Source organism: Vombatus ursinus, unplaced genomic scaffold, assembly GCF_900497805.2.
Source record: "Vombatus ursinus unplaced genomic scaffold, bare-nosed wombat genome assembly UNPS02010304.1, whole genome shotgun sequence".
In the NCBI taxonomy this organism is placed as follows: domain Eukaryota; kingdom Metazoa; phylum Chordata; class Mammalia; order Diprotodontia; family Vombatidae; genus Vombatus; species Vombatus ursinus.
The window spans coordinates 1,182,281-1,204,119 of NW_020950082.1; the positions used below are offsets into that span (position 1 = coordinate 1,182,281).

At 35.8% G+C, this 21,839-nt stretch overlaps 1 protein-coding gene across 1 annotated transcript in view; it reads right to left on the reverse strand.

The window, feature by feature from the left end:
* The window catches only part of ITGBL1 (integrin subunit beta like 1), a 365,992-nt gene that overhangs the window by 16,429 nt on the left and 327,724 nt on the right, over positions 1 to 21,839 (reverse strand). Inside the window, exon 8 of the mRNA XM_027854089.1 lies at positions 20,186 to 20,302. Coding sequence (XP_027709890.1) covers positions 20,186 to 20,302 — 117 coding nt within the window. The remainder of the gene's footprint in view (positions 1 to 20,185; positions 20,303 to 21,839) is intronic.

Genomic DNA, 21,839 nt, shown 5'->3' on the forward strand with positions numbered 1-21,839 from the left:
CATTTCCTCCTCCTGCTCATTTTACAGAAGAGGAAACTGAGGCAAACAAGTTTAAATGACTTGCCCAGAGTCACACAGCTGGTAAGTGTCAGACGCCAGATTTGAACTCAGGAAGATGAAGATTCCTGACTCCAAGCACAGTGCTCTGTGCCCTGTGGTGCCACCTAGCTGACCCTGTGCAATTTTATCTACCTCCATAGGTTCAACCTCTCTGCAGTTGACATATAGATGCATTTGTTGCCCTCCTGAATTTCCTGCTCTGGGCCAGAACCATTATAACAAACATCAAAATATACAGCTTGTCACAAAGCCAAACAAAATATAATGAATATTTGGCTGATTATTGACTTCCCGTCTATCCCTAATTCCTTACTGCCCATCTCAGTGAGCACTAGGACATCACCAACATTCCAAGGACAAACTTTCAGACTTAATTCAATGCTTCATTCCACGTTTGCATTCTTTTAACAAAATGGACTCTTTCTTTAGCCTGCTTATTTTATTATTTCTGCCTAGTTGTCAGGGCAGCTAGGTAGCATAATGAGTAGAGTGCTGGGCCTGGAGTCAGGAACAGTCATCTTCCTGAGTTCAAATCTGGCCTCAGACACTTATTAGCTGTGTAACTCTGGGCAAGTTATTTAACCCTGTTTGCCTCAGTTTCCTCATCTGTAAAATGAACTGGAGAAGGAAATGGTAAATCACTTTAGTATCTCTGCCAAGAAAACCCCAAATGCAGTCACAGACAGCCAGACATGACTGAAAAATGACTTAACAAAAACAAAAATGTCTTTATTCTTGGTGATTTATCTCTCCTCTGGCTAACTGCAACATACTTATCAGAACTCTTACCTCTAGTATTACCTTGTTCTACATAGTCTTAGAGTTGCTTTCACTTTTTGAATCAGAATGCTCCCCCAAATTAGAAGTGTTCCCCCAAAATGAAATGGGCTACCTTGAGAGATGCTGATTTTCATGCTATTTGGAGGATTCAAGCCTATGTTAAAGGTCTACTTTTCAGGGATATTATGTAGAGGGCTATAAATATTCTGTAAGGAGGTTGACCTAAGGGACTTTTAAAGGTTTCTTGGCTTTGTTTTCTCACTGAAAAGATTTTTCCCCTTTTGAGATCAAGGAAACATTAGTCATGTGCCTTCATAAGGAAAAAAAAATAACCAACACAACTTGAAATGTTCTCGCCATCTCTCTCCCTTCTACCACTGCCATATCTAGATACATACTCTTAGCATTCCCTGTCTGCTACTTACTGTTGGGTGGGGAAAGGGAGGATAAGGAAGAGTGGAAGCAGAAGTAATTCCAATGCTTGAACTCAGCATTTTGCAGACACAAGCTCAAAAGTGTCAGTCTGGGAAGGAGACACTGTCATGCATTGTGAATCTAAAAAGGACAGGCTGAAGAGAGTTTGAGCTATTATTTCCTGACTGTTGTTTGAATAAAGCATGTCCAGTCTCGACTCTTAGCACTTTCCTGATGCCGTTCCTTCAAAATGACACAGTTTTTTCTCCTTATTTCCAGGGAACTGAATCTTACCCATTCTCCAGGGTCCAACTCAAGCCCCATACTCTCCACAAAGTTTTTCCACATGGCCCCATATTAAACTTTTCTTTTTGTAGCACTTACTGCATATGCTACCTATTTTTTATGTAGCAGACAAGCAGAGGAAGAGAAATAAAGAAGAGAGCTAGAATATAGAGGAGAATAGAAGAAGAGTGAAGGAAATAATTCTTCAGCAGAAGATGCACCTGCCAGGGTCTTAAAGTGATAAAATATGGACCAACATCCTCTTGGATTTAGAATCAAAGTTTGAAAATTAATAATAATAATAGTTTGCATTAGCATAGGCTTTTGAGACAGACAAAATGCTTCTATCATAAATATCCCATAAGGCAGGTATTACTATCCCGATTTTAGAAGTTGAGAAAACTGAAGCTCAGAGTGTTATAATGACTTGCCCTTGGGGGACAGAGCAAGTATATAGCAGAGCCTTGATCTGACCCTCAGTCTTTTGATTCCAAGTCCAGTGCTCCTTATCTTTTGCCAGACTGCCTCTTACGTAGAATATCTTGGTTTTGGATAGTTAAATTAGAGAAGAATGGTCTCAGATAGCTGTCTATCATGTGGAAGGTTCATCCAGCTGGGCCCCAGAAAACTCAATGAAGAGCTACATGTCAAAGCTGCAAAGCATCAGGCTTAAGTTTGATATGTGAAAAACCTTGCTGATAATGAAAGCTATCCCAAAGTGGAATTGGCAGCCTTGGAAGAAGGCATCATACTGGATGCCATTCAAGGTTGGATGACCACTTGTTAGAAGATCCTTGTTTATGTAAAGGATGGACATGAAGCAGTTAATAGATTAAATCCACCAACAAATATTTATTGAGTGATGCCTGTGTCCAAAGCATTTTAATATGTCATGTGAATTATATAGATGAGTATGAAAAAGTTCCCTACTCTCAAGGTTCTTGAAATCTAGGTGAGCTGACAAGATGTGACATTTTGGGATAAATCTAATATGGGAATTTGTTCTGCTTGACTATCTCTTATTTGTTTTTCTCCCAGGAAAGGGGTGGGGGGTGGGAATAAGTAAATCTTTGACAAATGAAAAAAAAACTTTGAAAAAGACATAATAATAGGAAATATTTATATAATGCTTACTTTGTGCAGGGCACTGTGCTAAGTGCTTTACAACTGTTATCTCATTTGGTCTTCACAACAACCTTGGGAGGTAAATGCTATTATTATCCCCGTTTTTCAGATGAGGAAATGGAGACAGAGGTTAAGTGACTTTCCCAGGTTCACACAGCTAGTGTCTGAAGTCAGATTTGAATGTCATACCCAGAACTCTAACTTCTATACCACTTATATGACCCAATATGACATATACATGTGAAAAGTTAAATAATTATACCAGAAACCAAGAATTAAAAGAAATATGACAATCCAGTGTATAACTAGTTGGCAAATGAAGGGTATAGTAGACAATAGGTGCTATGAGATCAGAGGAAGGTTACATCAGAAGGAATGGCCATATGGAGAAGGTAAAACTGACTTTGGGCCTCTGAAGAGAGGTAAAATTTGAATGGGTGGGGAGGAGAAAAGGAAAAGGAAGGAAGAATAGCTAAGCAAAGTCATTAAAGTGCAATGGTACAAGGGATATTTTAGAGCAGTGACAAAAAATGTCTCTCCTTCAACACATCCCATAGACTGGATGGTATGGTTTAAGTGCCAGTGAAACACAAGATATTGGGACAAGGAGCCAACAGTTCCAAGGGCTTGTTCAGTGTTCTCATCTGTACTCCCAGAGCTTCCTGAGCTGCTTCCCTTTCCCCCACCCCTTGCTTCTGCAATAGAGAGATCAGACAGGAGTTCCCACGGAAGCAGGAAGGCAAATCGAAATAATAAGAAAGCAAAATAACATGCACCATCTTGAAGCTGGATTCATCAAGACCAGCCAGTAGAGATGTTACATAATAATATATGTAACATATTAATATATATTATATATTTAGGAATACACTCATAAATACATACAGAGACAGACAGACAGATAGACAGACACTGGGACTAAGAAATGACTTAACCATGTAGAAGAACATTAAATAGATAGTTCTACGTTGTTCTTGTCTGTCAGCTCTTCTACTCTATGTCTGAGCCCAAAAGCAAAGCTTCTGACTCATACCTGTCAATGAGCAGCTAAAGATAGACTTCTGGATCTGTTCCAAACGCACCGCACTTGTGACTTATGGCTTTTGTATATTTGAAATTCATTGAGTCCCAGGAGCACATTGTTTCACTCCTGCTATCAATGGGAATACAATAAGTATTAACCAGTAAGGGAAAGGATGTCAAAACTATTTCCCATGGCACGAATGCTTGTAATAAAATGCTAATTTTATCATGTTACTCCCCAGCTTAAAAATTTTCGTGGCTCTCTAGTCAATTCAGCTTGAGATTTAAATTTGGCATTATCCAATCTAACCCTCCCCCTCCCAAAAAAAAAAAACGCTAAATCACACAGTAGATCAGGGCATTAGTTTATCTATTGTCTCCCCAATGTCTTCTGAAAAGGCATATCCAGTCTCAATTTGTAGCTTTCACTGATACAGTTCCTTCAAACTAATACTGTTCTCTTTCTCTTGTGCCCAGAGGAAACAATATTATCCATTATTCAGGGTACCCACCTTCTTCACAGAGCATTTCCCATATGGTCTCACACTGATCTCATTTCATGAATTTTTATGGCACTTAATGTATATGCTAATTATTTGAGTAATTTCCAACCTATTGCTTTCTTAGTTAACTATTTCATTGTATATATCTTATTACCCCAAACAGCCTGTAGCTAAGGGAGAAAGGGGGCTTTTCTCTAATAATATCACATCTACTTAGAAGCTAACACTATATATATACAGATATATACATATACACATACATATACATATATGCATATACAGACCCATATATAATGTGTATGTGTGTATATATGTATGTATATACATATATACACACACACGTAGACACTGTATGCATGAATCTACATGTGCAGTATGTAAGTATATATGTGTGTACTGTGTATATGTATATATACATGTATATACATATATGCAAACATATATTTTGTTCAATAAGTAGTCTGTGGTATGGATAATTGCATTCATTATTTTAACAATTGGTTCTTTTAATTTTTCAAGAAAACTGGAACTCCTTCAGAGAAAATTATTCTTCCCTTTCATCCTTGAGAAGAAGTAGCATGGGACTGTGGAATCATTGGTAGATACCAAGTCGAGACCTTGGATTCAGATTCCAGCTCATTTTCTTACTGCCTGTGTGACCTTGAACCAGTGCTTTAATCTCTCTACACCTCAGTTTCCTCATGTGTAAAATGAGGGAGTTGAACTAGATCACCTCTGAGGTCATTTCTAGCTCTGAATTTATGCTCCTAAATCTACCACAACCCAATATTATTTCTCTGTTTTGCAGGCAGAATCTCAAAGGTATAATAAACATATTTATTATATCTCAAATATATATATTTATCTCAATGTACATATATATTATCTCAAAGGTGTAATAAATGTATTTGGGCTTTCCTAAGAAAAATCTTAAGAATTAGTGACAAAAAAAAACCTCACCAAAACAAAATGACCAAGTCTGGGATCTTCCATATTTTGGTTTAACTTGCTAGGACCTGGTGCTTCTGATCAAAATGGGGGCTTTTAATCAATTGAATTTTAATTGGTTAAATTTTTAAACAGTGAATAGGTCAGGTAGCATTATTAAAACAGTCTAACATAAATCAGATCAAGAAAATTACTGTGGATTACATGTTAGTTCTTAAAACAGGAGGCTTCTCCAGGAAAGCATCCTTTTTTTTCTGGCTAATAGTATCCCAGTGAACAGCTGTCTCCTCAGTAGCAAGTGACTCATTATAAACATTCAGATGCAAAGCAATAAGGGTTCTTTATCACTTACTATTTCATTTATTACATCCTTTCCCAGTAGCTCCATAGGCATCTGGTCTGGAAGGAATACTATTAATAATTCATTGCAGGTCAGAAAAGACTAAGGGAGGAAAATTTTATATTCAAATTATTTGGCTTTCCACTCATATATCTCCCTTTAAAAGACTGAGACTAGTTTACAGGAAGTTAGATATGGAAAGTAGGCTTGGGTCCCTTTTTATAACCTCACAATCAACAAAAAAGGTATATAATAACATAAAAAAAACAAAAAGAAAAGAAATAAAGAATTATTTTGCCCATCATATAATTGACAGATATATTGGTAGAGAGAAACAGACAGACAGGAGAGAGAGAGAGAGAGAGACAGAGAGAGAGACAGAGAGACAGAGAGAGAGAGAGAGAGAGAATGAATGAATAATGGAAGGTCATTTTGCAAGCTAGTCACTTCTAGTGCTATTCTTTTACAGGTTCATGTCTTGAACTCTTTGTGGATGCTACAGCATTACAAATCAAATTTAAGATTGCCCACATGGCAATGTCAGAGCTGGAAACTGCAACTTCACCCCTTAGTTGATGTAGCCCTGGGATTGTGTTGGAAGAAAAGTGGTGATAGCTTAGTAGGCAGGGACCCAGAACTGTCACACTTATTAGGACACTAACCATGGATTACAAACAGAGCTCAATTTCTTCCATCTTTGTGAGCTGAGCACAACTCCCTCCATCTTGTGTTAAAAATTAGCTCACTAATTAAAAGACCTCCTTGTCATGCTCCCCAACAATCCCTCCTCAAGAACATTCTGTGTGATAACATTTGTTCAAGGAGGCTTCAAAGGTTCCCCAATTTTAGGAATTAGCTTGGTCATTCAGGTCAAGATATTTTATCTAATCAGCCAGCCCTGGAAACATCCCTCCCAATTTCACTTGGCTTGAAGCCTTCCCCCTCCTTTATGTTTTAAGCATATATAAGCCCCATGTAAACTCACTTTGGGGAATCTCTGCCCATGCAAGAGGGGCTCCTTTACTCAATAAACTCCAAGATAAATTTAATACTCTGGGGTCTTATCATTCCTGCATCATCTACACTAGCAAAGGGGGATTCCAACAGAACATTAAGTGAACATTAGAACACATGCTTGATAAAAAGTCCTCTCATTGGGTTCTGCTTTCAAAAGTGTCCCTGACACTGAAGGTGTTGAGACACATGAATCAGGGGATTGGGAATGAAAAAGGTTGACAAGTATGGAGGAGGAAAGTGCCCAGGGTTGTGGAGATGGTTGGAATGTTACTAGCATAGTAGACTATAGATTAGGCTTCCTGCAGGGAAGCTTAATGAAAGGAATATGTTGGAATAGCCCTTTGACAAAAACTTAGTCAATTATGCTTACAGTCACAGAGCTCTCCAAACCTAGTAATTTGGAAAGAACAGCGATCAGTGCATATACAGTACCAAGTCTGTTTTAATGTTCCCTGGTATAGAAGGGAAATGATTGCTGGCAAGAAATCCAATAGAAAATTCCACAGAAAAATAAGTAAAATGGATGAAAGATGGACAAAGGAAAAAATATATTCAGTCTAGAAAATGATCTAATACAATGAATAAGCACTTTTTTAATGAGAGTATTATAAATAAAAATGAAACTGAAAAATGTAAATAATAATAATAATGAAGGGTAGGAATTGGAGCTCTCAAGGAAGAAATCCTAAAGATAAACAGGAGAGTAGGAAATTTACTCATGAATGAGAAATTCTTTAAGATAATGCATTTTCTGCAAAAAAGACAACAGAATTGGAACACAAAACAACAAAAACAGAAAGAAAATTGAACAAAATCAAAAGACCAAATGATCTGAATGCCTGAGAGTTTTATAAAACAAATATTGAATTTGAATATAGGATGATCAATTATTATATGAGCAGACTTCCAGTGAAACTTGGTTCAGAAATAAAAACTCAAATATCATACTTCCAATATTCAAACATCATACATGAAAAGTTTCCAGAAATGTTGGAAACAAAAGACAAATTCAGATTAAGAGAAATACCAGAACACCAAGAGAGAGTCACCCCAAGTCCAAAACACTAAGATATATCCTGGCCAAACTTCAGAAGGGTAATGTCAAACAAGAAATATTATAGGCACCTCATAGAAAACCTGACTTATGTCAAAAGAAAGAAATCACAATCATGCCAGACTATTTCTTCTTTACAAGAAATCAAGCTTGAGGGATTGGAAAAGGATAATCCAAAAAGTAGGAACTGTCAGATTGTGTCTCTAAATATATTCTGGAAAGGATAGTTTAATAATCAATGAGAATTTGTACTTTCAGAAAAAGGAATTTGAGTCATTCCTTTATTTTTTTTATTTTTTTTGAGTCATTCCTTTAAAAAAAAAAGAAGTGAACTAGTCAATCTAATTGAACACTTACACAACAAAAGAAATGAAAATAGGTTGACATAGCAAGAAAAGACTAATGAAATCCATGATTCCATTCATCTATCATATGTATGGTTATGACTGGGTTTTGGGGGGTGTGGAGTTGTTTTTCTCTTAAAAAATAAAAATCTCCCATTATCTTAGGAACATTAAAAGAACAAAGAAAAAGAGACCATATATAGTTAAAAGAATCGAAGGAGCAAAAAAAAAACAAAGAGCAGTTTAAAAATCAGGAGGAAGAAAGGAAACAAAGATGAATTATTATTTAAAGGAGAAAGAAAATGTTTCTTCATTAATAAATCAATATGGGAGGGATGTAGTAATGAAAAGAGTCTCTGACAGGAAGAAAAAAATTATTAGGATATATGGATATTAAGTTTTTAATTCTTCATCTTGTCTTGAGGTAGGAAAAAAAAGTCATTGGGGGAGAGATCACATAGAGTTGCACAAAATCATCAGTCTCACTCTCTCTTCTTAAGCATCAAAGTCCATTGTCAGGACAAAAAGTCAAGATGACTGGTGATGGCCTGGGATGCAGTGGATGACCTTGGCATCCTCAATGCCTAAGTGCCCCACAGTGCCTGCTTCAGTCACCTTCTGATCATTGGAACAAATTGTTCTCATTCTCTTGAGGAGTCTTCACATGTTTGGCATAGACATTCCCCAAACTCACTAACAGGTTGGAAGTCTGGTGATCACCCTCAACCTGGTTTAGTCTGTCTGCTGAGTTACTGGAATGTAACCACTGTACTGCTACAGCCTCTTAGAGTCACAAGTGAGAGTTGGGTGATTAGAAGGACACCAAAGGTAAATGAGAAGCCCTGAAAAGGACTTAGCAAGCCCTCACAGCAGAGGTGCAAGTCCTCTGGAACCCCTATACGCATGATAACGACAACAATGTAAACAGAAAGACACCGTTAATTAAATAATTGAAGTAAAATGATAGAAAATATAATGACCAAGCTTGGCCTTAAAGAAGAGTTATGAGAATTCCTCTCCCACCCATGTTCTTCATTGAAGAGGTGGGGGACTGTGGATGTAGAATATTGCATATACTGTTGGACTTGATTGATATATAAGTTAATTTTACTAAACTACTTTTTTTTTCTTTTTCTTTTGGATACTTTGTTAGAAAGGATAGTTTTCTCGGTGAAAGAGTGGGGCAAAATAAAATGGGACATGAAGATGAAATGAAATGATGCCACTATAAATTTAAAAGACTAATAAAAGCAATAAATCCTCTGTTAATCTGATGAAAAGAAAGAAAATAATCTAATCATCAAAATTTTAAAAACAATCTGAATCCATAATTAAAACATAGGAAATAGGTAAAATAACCAAAACTTGCTATAAAAATTAAAATTCTTACAAAATTGGAAATTGATGATTGACTTTAAATTTATATTCACTAAGATTAATAATTCAAGAAGAAATAAAGATTTTTTTAAAAACAACTCAATTTCCATAAGAAAAAAAATTTAAAAACCACAAATAGAATACCAAAAGTAAAAAAAAAACTCTTACTACAAAATAATTCTAATAAATGTTTAAAAAACAATTAATACCTATACTATAGAAAATATTCAATGAAAAAACTAATCCACATAGTTAACAACTTCAACAAAATATTATAATGCAAAATAAATGCAAAAATCCAGCATTTTTATAGCACAATGCAGTAAGAAAAGATAGGAAGAGAAATCCTAATTAAAATAACAATGAGGTTAATTATATGTAGAATATTTAATAAATTTAATGAAGCACTCTCAAGAATTATATAAACACAATACAAGAATACTCTTTACATAAATTAAGGAAGATATAAACATTTGAGAGGTATTTATTTTTAAAGTTAGCTTATGCCAATGAAAATAACTGTCAAAGTCCATTCATTTATTTATTCACATACAAATCAAACTACCAAGGAGCTATTTTATAAAACCAGCAAAATAACAGCAAATATAGTTTACAGAAATTTTTAAAAAATGTAGAATCTCAAATGAAATGATGGGGAAAAAAGCAGGCATAAAGGAGGAATAGCATTTGCAAATCTTAAATTATATTATGAACTTACTATAAATTCAAAACTATTTAGAGCAGTACTAGTTAGAAAAAACAAGAAATGTACATCAGTGGAATAGAGGAGACAAGCATGACTAGAGGCAATTGAACAGCATTCCAATTTTGGATAACTCTGAGAATAAGGAACTACTTGAAGAAAGTCTCTCTATTTTTTAAGAATTACTGGGAAAATTGGAAAGAAATTTGATACATACTTAATTTAGGCCAGCCTCATGTACAATATAGCACATTAAACTAAAAGTGGCTAGCTAGAAAGGGTTTCAGAAAAAAAAAAGAATGCAAGAAGGTATCTGTTACAACTATGAAAAGGGGAAGGGGGGAGTGACAGCTAGGTGCCACAGTGAATAGAGCACCAGCCCTGGAGTCAGGACTACCTGAGTTCAAATCTGGCCTCAGATACTTGCCACTCACTAGCTGTGTGACCCAGTGCAAGTCACTTAACCCCATTGCCTACAAAAAAAAAAGAGGGGTTATTCTTTATAAAACAAACAATAGACAATTTCAAGAACATATGAGTAAAAACCTTTTGCAGAAAAAAGATAATGCAGCTGAAACAAGAAGAGAAAAAAAATCAAGTGGGGAAAAACTTCACAATACATTTTTCATAAAAAGTCATATCCAAGATACATGTATGTGGTTCCTAAGACTGTCATTCCCCAATGTATAAGCAAAAGAAAAGTTTTCAAAAGAAGTTCAGAATAATAAAGTTTATATGAAAAACTGCTCCAATTAATCACAAGAAAAATGCTAATTTTAAATTCTGAGGTGTCACTATATTCTACCACATTGACAAAAATGATAAAAGATGAAACCAGCTCATCTTTGGAGGGACAGTGGGAAGATTGACACACAAAATCAACTGGTGAGATTGTGAATTAGTGCCACCATTCTTGGAAAAAATGTTTAGTATTTAGTTATAGAGAATTCACTAAATTACCCATTCCCAGCAAATCCACTATTGTGTATATTTACAAAGAATATCAAAGAGAGAAAAAGACTTAGCACATATCAAAAGTCTCATAACAGCCTTTTTGTGGTAGTGTTTGAAAAGAAAAAAACAAACTTGGAAAAGAATCCACTAGGAATTGACTAAACAGAATACCATAGAAAAGTAATGGAATATTATTGAGCTCTAAGAAATGAGAAATACAAAGTGTTTCAAGATACACAAACTGATGCAGAGGAAAGTGGAACCAAGGTATTGTTATATGTACATTGACCATAATAATGTAAATGAAATAACAATAAAAAGAAGATGAATTCTTATTAATTGCAATGACCAATACTAATCCCAGATAATCCCAGAGGGAGGAAAACCATTGAAACCCCTCTGTCTTTTTGGTAGTGAGGTGAGAGACTCTGGGAGCAGAATATTATACTTATTGTTAAGTACAATGGCTGAGTAAATTTCTTTTGCTGAAGTATTTTTTTCTTTTCTTTTTTTTATATTGGAGGATTCAGTTAGGGGTTGGGAGGCACATTCAACCATTTCCTATTGCCTTTTGAATCAATTTAATAAAAATTCCTCTGTTTAGTTTTTAAAATCTTTGACAACTTCATCCCAAACTATCTTTCCAGCCTCACTGGCCATTATTACTCTTCTCTCCCTGTGATCAAGCCAAACTGGCTTTGATTCTGTTCCTTGTACATGCATTAACTCCCATCTCAGTACTTTTGCTCTGGCTGTCCACCATGCCTGGAATACACTGCAGCCTCACCTCTGCCTCAAGAAAATCCCTTTCTTTCTTCATAACGTATCTGAAGCACTACCCTCTCTACAAAGCCTTTCTTGATCCCCTCAACTGTTAATTTCTTCCTACCCTACCTTTTTAAATACCTACATTACATTTATTCATACTTATTATCTTTAGATTTATTTTGCATATTCCTATATGTGTCTTTGTTGTCCATTAGAATGATCTTATAAATATAGTTTTATTCACTGTATGCTCAGTGCCTAGTACAATGCCTGTCATGTCACAGGCATTTAATCAATATTTGCTAATTCTTCAATGGATGAGGGATCCCCATTTCCATCCACTCCAAATTCTTGGATTTCCTCACACGAACATATCTCATAAATATACAATGCTACTTTCCCTGCTACCCACCTGTTTGTACCAGGTGTTTCTTTTGAATAATGTATAATCTTCCAGAATGAGATCCCAGGCCCATGTCTCATGTCATCAAGATTTAGTGACAAATTTGTCTTGTTCTGCTGGAATCACTAGTTCAAATGACCCATCCTTCGTGTACTTGTGTGTAGATATCTAACACCATGGATTTTATTTTGGTCTTTTTTTCCCCTTTTATTTTGTTTTCGGTGAATTTCTGTGTTTCTCTCTGAAAATGCTTGCTAAATTTTAGCTACTCTTTAAGGTTTCTATCCTGGTTAATATACATATATGTATTTTTTCTTCCCCCTTCATTTTTAGTTTAAAGTTTTTTTTTTAAAAAAAATTAGATTTGCAAGAATTCAGGCAATTTTTTTTTTAAAAACAGGTCTTATTAGGTACAGTCCTATCCTGACCAGGATCCTGAAATTACTGAATTTTAAGGTCCAGATTCCAGAATCCCCAATATTAGTCTCTGGCACCAACTTCTTAACCAGATATTCACTTGCTAAATCTGCTTTTCTCTTTTAAAGGCTTTGCCCAAACTACACATTCCAATCTCTCCCAGACTGCAGCTATGAACTGATGAATCCCTTGAAATATAAGGAGCTAGTTGCCTAAGTAACTCAGAAAAGGATCTTATTTTTCCTCTCTTTTCCATTAATTTGGAATTTTAAGGGAGACTATTCAAACAAATTAAATGAAAAAAAGTTAAACAAACCATCCTTCCCTTTCACTAAAGATCACAGTGTATTTATAAGGATAACTAATTTGTTGTTCTCTATGTTTCTTTCTCTACTTAAAAATCTACTAAGTCAAAATGCATATTTTCACTTGAACCGAAATTTTATTGAAAAGAAAGTGATGGTGTGAAACTCAAATTGTGTCTCCCCAGCAAATAAAATTGAAAATGGAACCAATTATGCAATTACTTCAGGTAATTAGAATAATAATAATCTACATAATTGAACCAAATGTTATACTTTGTTTTAAATTAGAAAGATGATCCCCCTCAGGCAGTCCCAAACCCACTTTTTATCCCTTATTTTTTTTAATCTACTTTTGATGCAAAGATACAGAGAAACACTGTTAACAGACTGAGCAGGTCATGGATTGTTCACTTTCCAAAAGCAAAGTGACTTGAGAAATCAAACTTCGATTGAGGTATATAAATAGTACATCGGACACTTTGGCATGCTCAGTAGAAATATCAGCAGAACAAAAGAGATCCATAAATTTAGAATTAACAATAAGTTCTACCAAGAGCTTTTTAAAATAACTAAGGAGATAGGGACAATTGAAGAGCCCAGAAGAGGAAAATTTAGTGTTAATTTATAGATATTACAGCCCCTAAATTCTATCATCTATCAATTAATAAACATTTATATGCTTACTCCGTGCTAAGCACTGAGCTGGGCATTGTAAACACAAAGACAAAAGTAAAACCACTCTCTCTTGACTCTCCTCCTACTCATCTGACTGCAGGTCTCTTAGCTGGATCTACATCCAGGTCATGCCCTCTTTACTTCTCCCTCCATACTATTTCACTAGATGATCTCATCATCATCAATAGATTTAATTACCTTCTCTATGCTGATGATTTGCAAATTTAACTTGCCTCCACCAACCTGTCTGCTGACCTCCAATCTAACATTCCCAACTGCCTCTAAGATATCCAACAGACATCTTAAAATCAACAGGTCTAAAACTGAACTCATTATCTTTTCCTTTAAATTCTTCCCCCCTCCTAAATTCCCTATTGCTATGGAGGGCAACACTATCACCCTAGTTCCCCAGGCTCACAACCTAGGAGTCATCCTGGATTCCTCACCATCTCTCATTCTCCCATATACAATTTGTTACCAAGGCCTGTCAATTTCACCTTTGCAACATTCCTGGAATATGATCCTTTCTCTCTTCTGATACTGCTACCACCCTTGGACTACTGCAAGATGCTACTGGTGTATTGGCCTGCCACAAGTCTCTCCCTACTCTTATTCAACCACCATTGAGCTGTCAAAGTAATTTCCTAAAGCACAGGTCCTAATATGTCACTCCACTATTCAGTAAATTTCATAGCTCTCTATTGCCTCCAGGATCAAATGCAAAATCCTTTGTTTGCCCTTCAAAGCTCTTACTAACCTAATCACTTCCTAATCTTCCTAACACCAGCCCTTTCCAGTCTACTTATATTTTATTCCCTGCTATGTACTCTTTGATACTGTGACATTAGCTTCCTTGCTATTCCTTGAACAAGACACTCGTCTCTTGACTCTGGGCATTTTCTCTGACTATCTCTCATGCCTGGAATTCTCTCTCTCTCTACTCATCTCTACCTACTGAGTCCCCTGAATTCCTTTAAGTCACAAGTAAAATACCCTCTTCTTGAGGAAGCCTTTGTCAAGCCTTCTTAATTCTAGCACCTCACCTTTGTTGACTATTTCCTATTCATCCTTTATATAGTTTGTTTGTAATTTTTTTTCCTGCTTGTTGGCCTCTCTCAATAGACTGTGAGCTCTTTGCAGGACAAGGATTGTCTTTTGTTCCTTTTTGTATCTCCAGTGCTTAGAATAGTACCTGGTGCATAGTAGGTGCTTAACAAATCTGCATTTATTGACTGAAATTGTCCCTGCCCCTTAAGAAGCTTAAATTCTATCAAAGAACCAACACCTAAAACATAAGTACAAATACATACAAAATGATTATGAAAATTCCCAAGAAATTCTGTAGGAAAAAGGTATGCAGAGATAATCTTTGAAAAAGGTGGGGTTTTAGGTGGTCACGGACATTTGAAATATATTTTAAACAATTAAAGACTTTAATCATACTGTGATATGAAAAAATTCAAGTGGTCTGACCCAATTTGCCTTCAATATAATATGCATCATAAGAAGATTGGGCTGTCCTATAGGAAGATTATCCAAGAAAGGAACATGGTTGTAGAATCTCTGTTAAAAATAATTCTGAAAGATGGATTTGAGAATTTTGGTTCAAGGATAAAGAGAGTGTTAAAGAGGAGTAAGAGATAGAAAAGATATTATCTTTTGCAGAACAAAATAATTTCCCCCTCTTAGATGAGAGACCAGCCATTCAAAGTGCTAAAGAAGGGGACTATAATTATAAAGGAATTTATAGGAAGGTACAGATGCAGCTGTGCTATATCCCATAATATTCACACTGATCTATAATAGAAAATCTTACATTTTCTAGGACAGAACAACAATTCTGAAGTTGTCCATTATAATAAGAAAGGGAAAAAAAAATAGGTCTGGGGACTTCGATTCATCTTTACAATTGTCTTGCCTTGTCAGGTATCTTAATTCTCTCCCTCTCATCCTTTGGGGAAAATAATTCAAATGTTTATTTTAGTGAATGTGCTCATCTCTTCTACTCTCTTTTACAGGGAACTCTCTGTTACAGGGAACAGTTTAGACATAAAGGAAATCCAAGATTTCTTCTGATAATAGTCTAGGTTTATATAATGCCATGCATTAAAGCAGCCTTTAGATAAAAGGTATATAAGGCCAAAAGCCATTCTCCAATAGATACCCGATCAAAGGATATGACAAGTTCTCAAAAGAATTGAGAACTATTAACAATATGAAAAAGTGCACCAAATCACCACTAATAAGAAAATGCACATCAAAAGAATTCAGAGGTTCTAACTCCCAAATTGATAAAATTCACAAAAATTGAGAATGACAAATTATAGAAGGCTTGTGGGAAGATGAGCACATTAAAGCATTATTGGCAGAGATATAAACTGGCCCAACTACTCTGGAAAACAACTTGAAATTATGAGAACAGAGTTAGCCCTGTTTAATATACTCCCAAAGAAAGCTTTTTTATAGTGTGAAAAACTAGGAAAAAAGCTGATGCCTACAGGTTGGGGATTTTGTAAACAAGTTATAGTATATGAATGTATGGAATATTATTTGTGCAGTGAGAAATGATGAATATAATGATTGCAGAGAAGCATGAGAAGACTTCCATGAAATGATGCCAAGTGAAGTAAGGAAAAGCAGAAATACCATATTCATAATGACTACAACATAAAAACAACAACAGAATGACTACAACTGAATGCTGTGAAATCACAGCAACCAAGCTTGGTCCCAAAGAAGAAATATGTGGAAGCAATTCCCCTAAGCTTTCTTTGCAGAGATGGGGATAATGGGTAGTAGGGAACACTCAGATAATGTCATACCTTTTTGTGTTGTCTAATTTTGCTGAACCTTTTTTCCTCCCTCTTTCTTCCTTATTAAAAAAAAAAAGAATACCTTTCTGGAAGGGGAGGAATACATTTGGAAAGGTAGGAAATGTAAAATGAAAAATATCAACACAAATTTACTTAAAAAAAGAAAAACAAATTAATAGACCCACTGTCCCATGGTCTTTGCTCTTCCAAGTAGTTCATCTGTCCCTTCTCCTGAGCCAGGATATTGTCCAAAATATTCTTTCAAAGAAAGTAGTTTCTCAATACACCAATTTCCCCGAAATGAAACCCATTCGTCAGCATCTTCTTCATCTCTCATTACCAGTATACATCTCTTCCCACATGGTAGTGCTCTTCATTAGGACTGCTTTGTGTTCCTCTCCTTTCATGAACATAGCTTCATTCTCTCTCTTTTACCACCTCTCTCATTCTTCCTACTGAGAGACTTAAGGAGTCACAATCCATTTGCTATTTACCCAGGGACTTGCTAAGGCTATATCAGCTATTCCATGCCATCCTCCAAATTGCCTACTCTGTCATTTTGTTTCATTGTCCCATTTGCCCAATTGTTAATGCTTGCCCCACCCCTTCCAAATACACTGATTTACTTTTGGGGAGATCAAAGTCTGACTCTAACCTCTCTTTCCAGCCCAATAACTCTGAGTAGGGACAGACTAATCTACACTACCTTGCATCTCTACCTCCAACCCTTTACATAGCTTTTCCTCTGCCTCCCATTCCTGGAACACCCTCTTGTTTCACTCTTTGGAAACATCTAGTTTCTTTCATTGCTCAGATCACGTGCCACCTCCTTCAAAAGGCCTTTTCTGATTCTCCAGTTGTTAATTACTAATTACTCTGCCAATAATGGTTAATATTAGTATTACTTAAATACTAATTACTCTGTATTTATTTTGTATTAATTCTGTATTTGCTTATCTATAAGTATATTATACTTCCCTCTCAGCCTTCTTGAGGGAAAGAATTATTTCATTTTTGCATTTGTATTCCCAGCATAGCATATGACAAATAGCAAACAAGCAAATGCTTTTTGATTGATTGACTTGAGAAAGACCTAGCAGTTAGTACATGTTTTCACCACGAACCTAGACTAGGTAACTTAGGTGAATGGAGTGAAGCTCAGGTGAGGAGATACTGCTATACGATAGTACGGAAGAATATGTCTACTCCCTCTCTTGGTCCAGAATAAACACCCAATGCTAGAGAGGAGAGACAAGAATACAGTTTCTTCCAGAGGAAGCCAGGTTTCATCAGTGCCAGAATATTAATAAAGTTATGGTGAAGAAACCCTGTTATAAAATCCCATTTTTTTCACACGATTGTGAGTCATGAAACACCACAATCCCAAAGCATCAACATTAAGGGTAATCCTAAGGGCATTAGAGAGAACACTGTAGAATGATAGCCATATTACATAGAGGCAGTGTAATGCTGGACATAGTAGGAAAATCTGGGTTTGAAGGCTGCTTCATGCCCTTACTAGTTGTGTGACTTTGAGCAAGGCATTTAACCACAATATAAAAGCCGTAGACAGTACATACCTAGATTAATTGCTGTTGGGGCCTTTTTTGCTATTCACTGGAAGCCACACTCTTGCTACTGATTTCATTTGAATTTGCTTGTACAGAGACTAGAAGGGCTCAGAAGTGGGCCAATCAGATATACAAGCTCTCACTGAGCTCTCTCATGATTGCTCTCACACTTGCACCACCGAATGAGAGGACATTCAGACCCACCTTCACACAGAGCCTATCACACTTTCTCTCAATGCTCTATCAAAATGAATGTTCTTTTTCCTCCTCTATACTCATGCACACACTTCTGGGGCTTCTAATCTCCTGGGCACAAACTTGCTGATTCATTCCCTTATGTAATCTCTGAGACTCCAGTCTTTTCAGTTCCTTCACTCAGGCCTCACTGAATCAGTCACTCTCTTCTTTTTTTTTTCCCTTCTCATTCTTATAATTATTCTCTATACCAGCTCAATGACTATTCCACCAAAAATTGAGCTTTCTTACTCCATGCGCTAATGTTACATAACCAATGGCTAGTCCCTACTTTCATGTTTATTCAATCATCATTATGAAGAGAATACCTTGATAACCTAAGATATACCTATGGAATCATTGGCGAATAAAATAAAATTGAAAAGGAAATGGGAGGCAGGGAGAGTCCTGCACTGAGATTCAAATAATCAGACATAAGTTTAGGAGAAAGGAGGCATAACTAGATTATGTTCCATGAGATAATCATCTAGGGATTTTACTGGACTGCAAACCCAATATGAGTCAACAATAGGCTACAGCAGAAGCTAACATGGTTGCAGGGTATGTCAATAGATTTCCAGTGTCCAAAATGCTTGAAAATAGTTCTTTTTTCACTCCTCTTTACTCTTTTTACACCATATTTTTAGTAAGAATATTGATAAACTGGAGCACGTCAGCTAGAGAGTGACCAGGACTGTGAGGAAACAAGAGATGAGAATTAGTCAAAGAAGTAGAGATGCTTAGCCTGGAAAAAGGGAATTTGTCAGAAAGGTCAATGGTATTGTTTTAACTAAGTGAAGTGCAGTCATGTGCAAAAGGCATTAAACATTATTTTTGGCTCTGAAGGACAAGACTAAGAGTAATAGGTGAAATCTCCAATGAGGCAGATCTCTGTATTGCTATAAGAGAAAACATCCTACCTGTCCAAAATGGGTCCCTAGCACTAGAGATTGTCTTTGAGACCATCTGGTTGAAATATGGATTGGAAGAGCTAACCTCTAAGATTACTTCCAAAACTGGAAATCTGGGCATTTGTGATTTGATAGATTCTCTGCATAGATAGTTTAAATTCATACTCTCCTATTTACTTGTCCTCTGGGCTTTAGAATAAATTGTCCAATGATATCTCTAAAATTCTGATTAAGAGGTATTCAATGATCTCTAACTGCTTTTATCACCGAAACTTTATGGGCTTATTTGGAGTGTGACAGAAATAGTAGATGCTCACAGGGAGATGGAGGGGTGAAGTATTGTAGTATTCATCTGGGTTAATGAGTAATATTACAACAAAAGGCCAAGAAATACTAATACCAATACTTACATAATGCACTTAGGTTTGCAAAGTGCTTTACAAATATTATCTCAAATATCCTTGAAAAAACCTTGGGAAGGAAATTGTTATTAAATCCATTTCAGAGATGAGGGAAGTGAGACAGATAAAAGTTAAGTGATTTCCTCAGAGTCAGACACCTAGTATCATATTTGAACTCAGATATTCCTGACTCCACATTCAGCTCTCTATTGCACCTATAGTTGCTTCTATTTCAAGTGACAAAAGGTTTTTCTTGGAATAGGAACACTTAGAAATAACATCCTTTAAAAAATATATTATTGTCTGTTGGGTTTAGAGTTCTACATTTTGTATATAATGTCTTCCAGTTCAAATGAAGATATAAATTAGCTTTCATAACACTAGCTACAGGACAAAGCTATGAGATTATGATAATGCCAGCTAACCAAGTAATAATATTAGCTAACATTTACATAGAGCTTACTCTGTGCCGGCACTGTACTAAGCACTTTACAACTATTATCTCATTTGATCTTCATAACATCCCTGACAAGTAGGTGCAATTATTATCTGCATTTTACAAGTGAAGAAACTAAGGCAAAAAATGGTCAAGTGACTTGTCCAGGGTCATATAGCTGGTAAGTGTCTAATAATGGAATTGAACTCAAATTTGACTCCAGGTCTGATGCTCTATCCACTGTATTGACTAGCTGTTCCAAGTAATACAAGTTACACATAAGGCAAAATAACCATTTCCCTTTTGGGGATGGATAATACACACCTCCACAGACTGTCCCATCCAAGTCTTCACACTTCCGATCATCACATTCACAGGTCTTGCCATAAACTCTGCTATCTCCTGGAGGGTAGCAGGTACACTGGCCACATTCACATTTGCCTGGGGAGGCAACGATGGAAAAAAAAAGGTAGAATTAGCTTCACAGTATCATAACAACCTGGGGAAAATGTGAGGAAGGGGAAGAAATCAAACAAAAGCAGACTAGATCAATTCTATTCCTGCAAATACATCAGTACCTAGCACTCTGTCTGTGTCCTTGCTGAGATAAAGTTCAAATACAAGTTCTAAAGAGAACAGATACAGAAGTTGTACAATATTTCTGATGGACTACTCACCCCAGAGAGCCATCCACCATTTCTCTTTTCACTTACAAAGATAATTCAGTTGAGTCAGACTTCTCTTGTCACATAGTTAATTAAATAGAGCAAGTAAAGTCATAGTTTCAACTCAGTCATGGGGCATTTCATATATGGCAATAAATTTCAAAGGAGTTGATGGATTTTTATTGAGTAGTGCAACACTAAAAGGTGTCCTGAAACACCCAGAATTTGATTTGTGACTCAGCCTGCCATATTGAAATTAATGTTGGCAAATATCATTTTCAAAAGAATATCTTTTATCATTACTACTACAGCTCAAAGACCTACTAGTTTTAGCAAATATAAATATTCACACCTATATATCATAACAGGCTATTGGGTACTAAATTAGGTGCTAAAACTATTAGGTGCTAAACAGAATTAGTTGTTATTTATTCCTGATACAACATAGAGAACATATGAAAATACTGAGATCTAGGAAATCAGAAAGGTATTAATAATCATTTGTAAGTCTTTCAGTGTTTTTAAATTATTATTATTAACAGTAAAATGCTACATGAAAAAGGGAGCTAACTCCTCTGATATCTAGGTCAGTCTCAAACCTCCTGTGTCCTTGTCACACACTCTTCCCTACCCTTCTACTGTACCCCACGCAAAATATCAGACTTGTGCCAGGACATTATTCTGCATATAATTTCATTTACTTATATGGGCACAATTTGTTTCTTTGCAATGAAATGCAATCTCCTTGAGAGCAGGGATTATTTCATTCTATATATTATCCAGCTACTTTCTATAGACTATTTGTCTATCTGGCTACTAGTGCAGTGCCTTGCAAATAGTGGATACATAATAAGTGCTTGTTAAATTAAAATTAATCTGAGAAACAGGCATTGTTTTTCCCAAAATATAGTTGTGGCCCGAGAGAGCTCCTACAATCTATTATTAGATCAACCACTATCATTACAGGAAGTTCACCAAAATTTTCCTGGGTTCCTTCATGGCTGTCTCTACTATCTCTTGTAAATCTTTGGATATTTGTGAAACCTTATTAAAGTATTTCAGTTTGGAGTTGAGGCCAAATATATTTTTTTTAAATCTGTGCCTTTACAATAAGAAAAATAGAGTGTAGCTCTATAATTCAATACTCACAATAGAAGCAATGACAAAGTTCAACTAAATAGGCTCATTGACAACCAAATAGATTCAAAAAGAGCGTTTTGATAAAACATGCTAATTTTATTCAATCGAAATGTCTATTTGAAATAAAAGTTATTAAGTCCAATGATGCAAATAAGAATCAGGTCTTCTCCTCA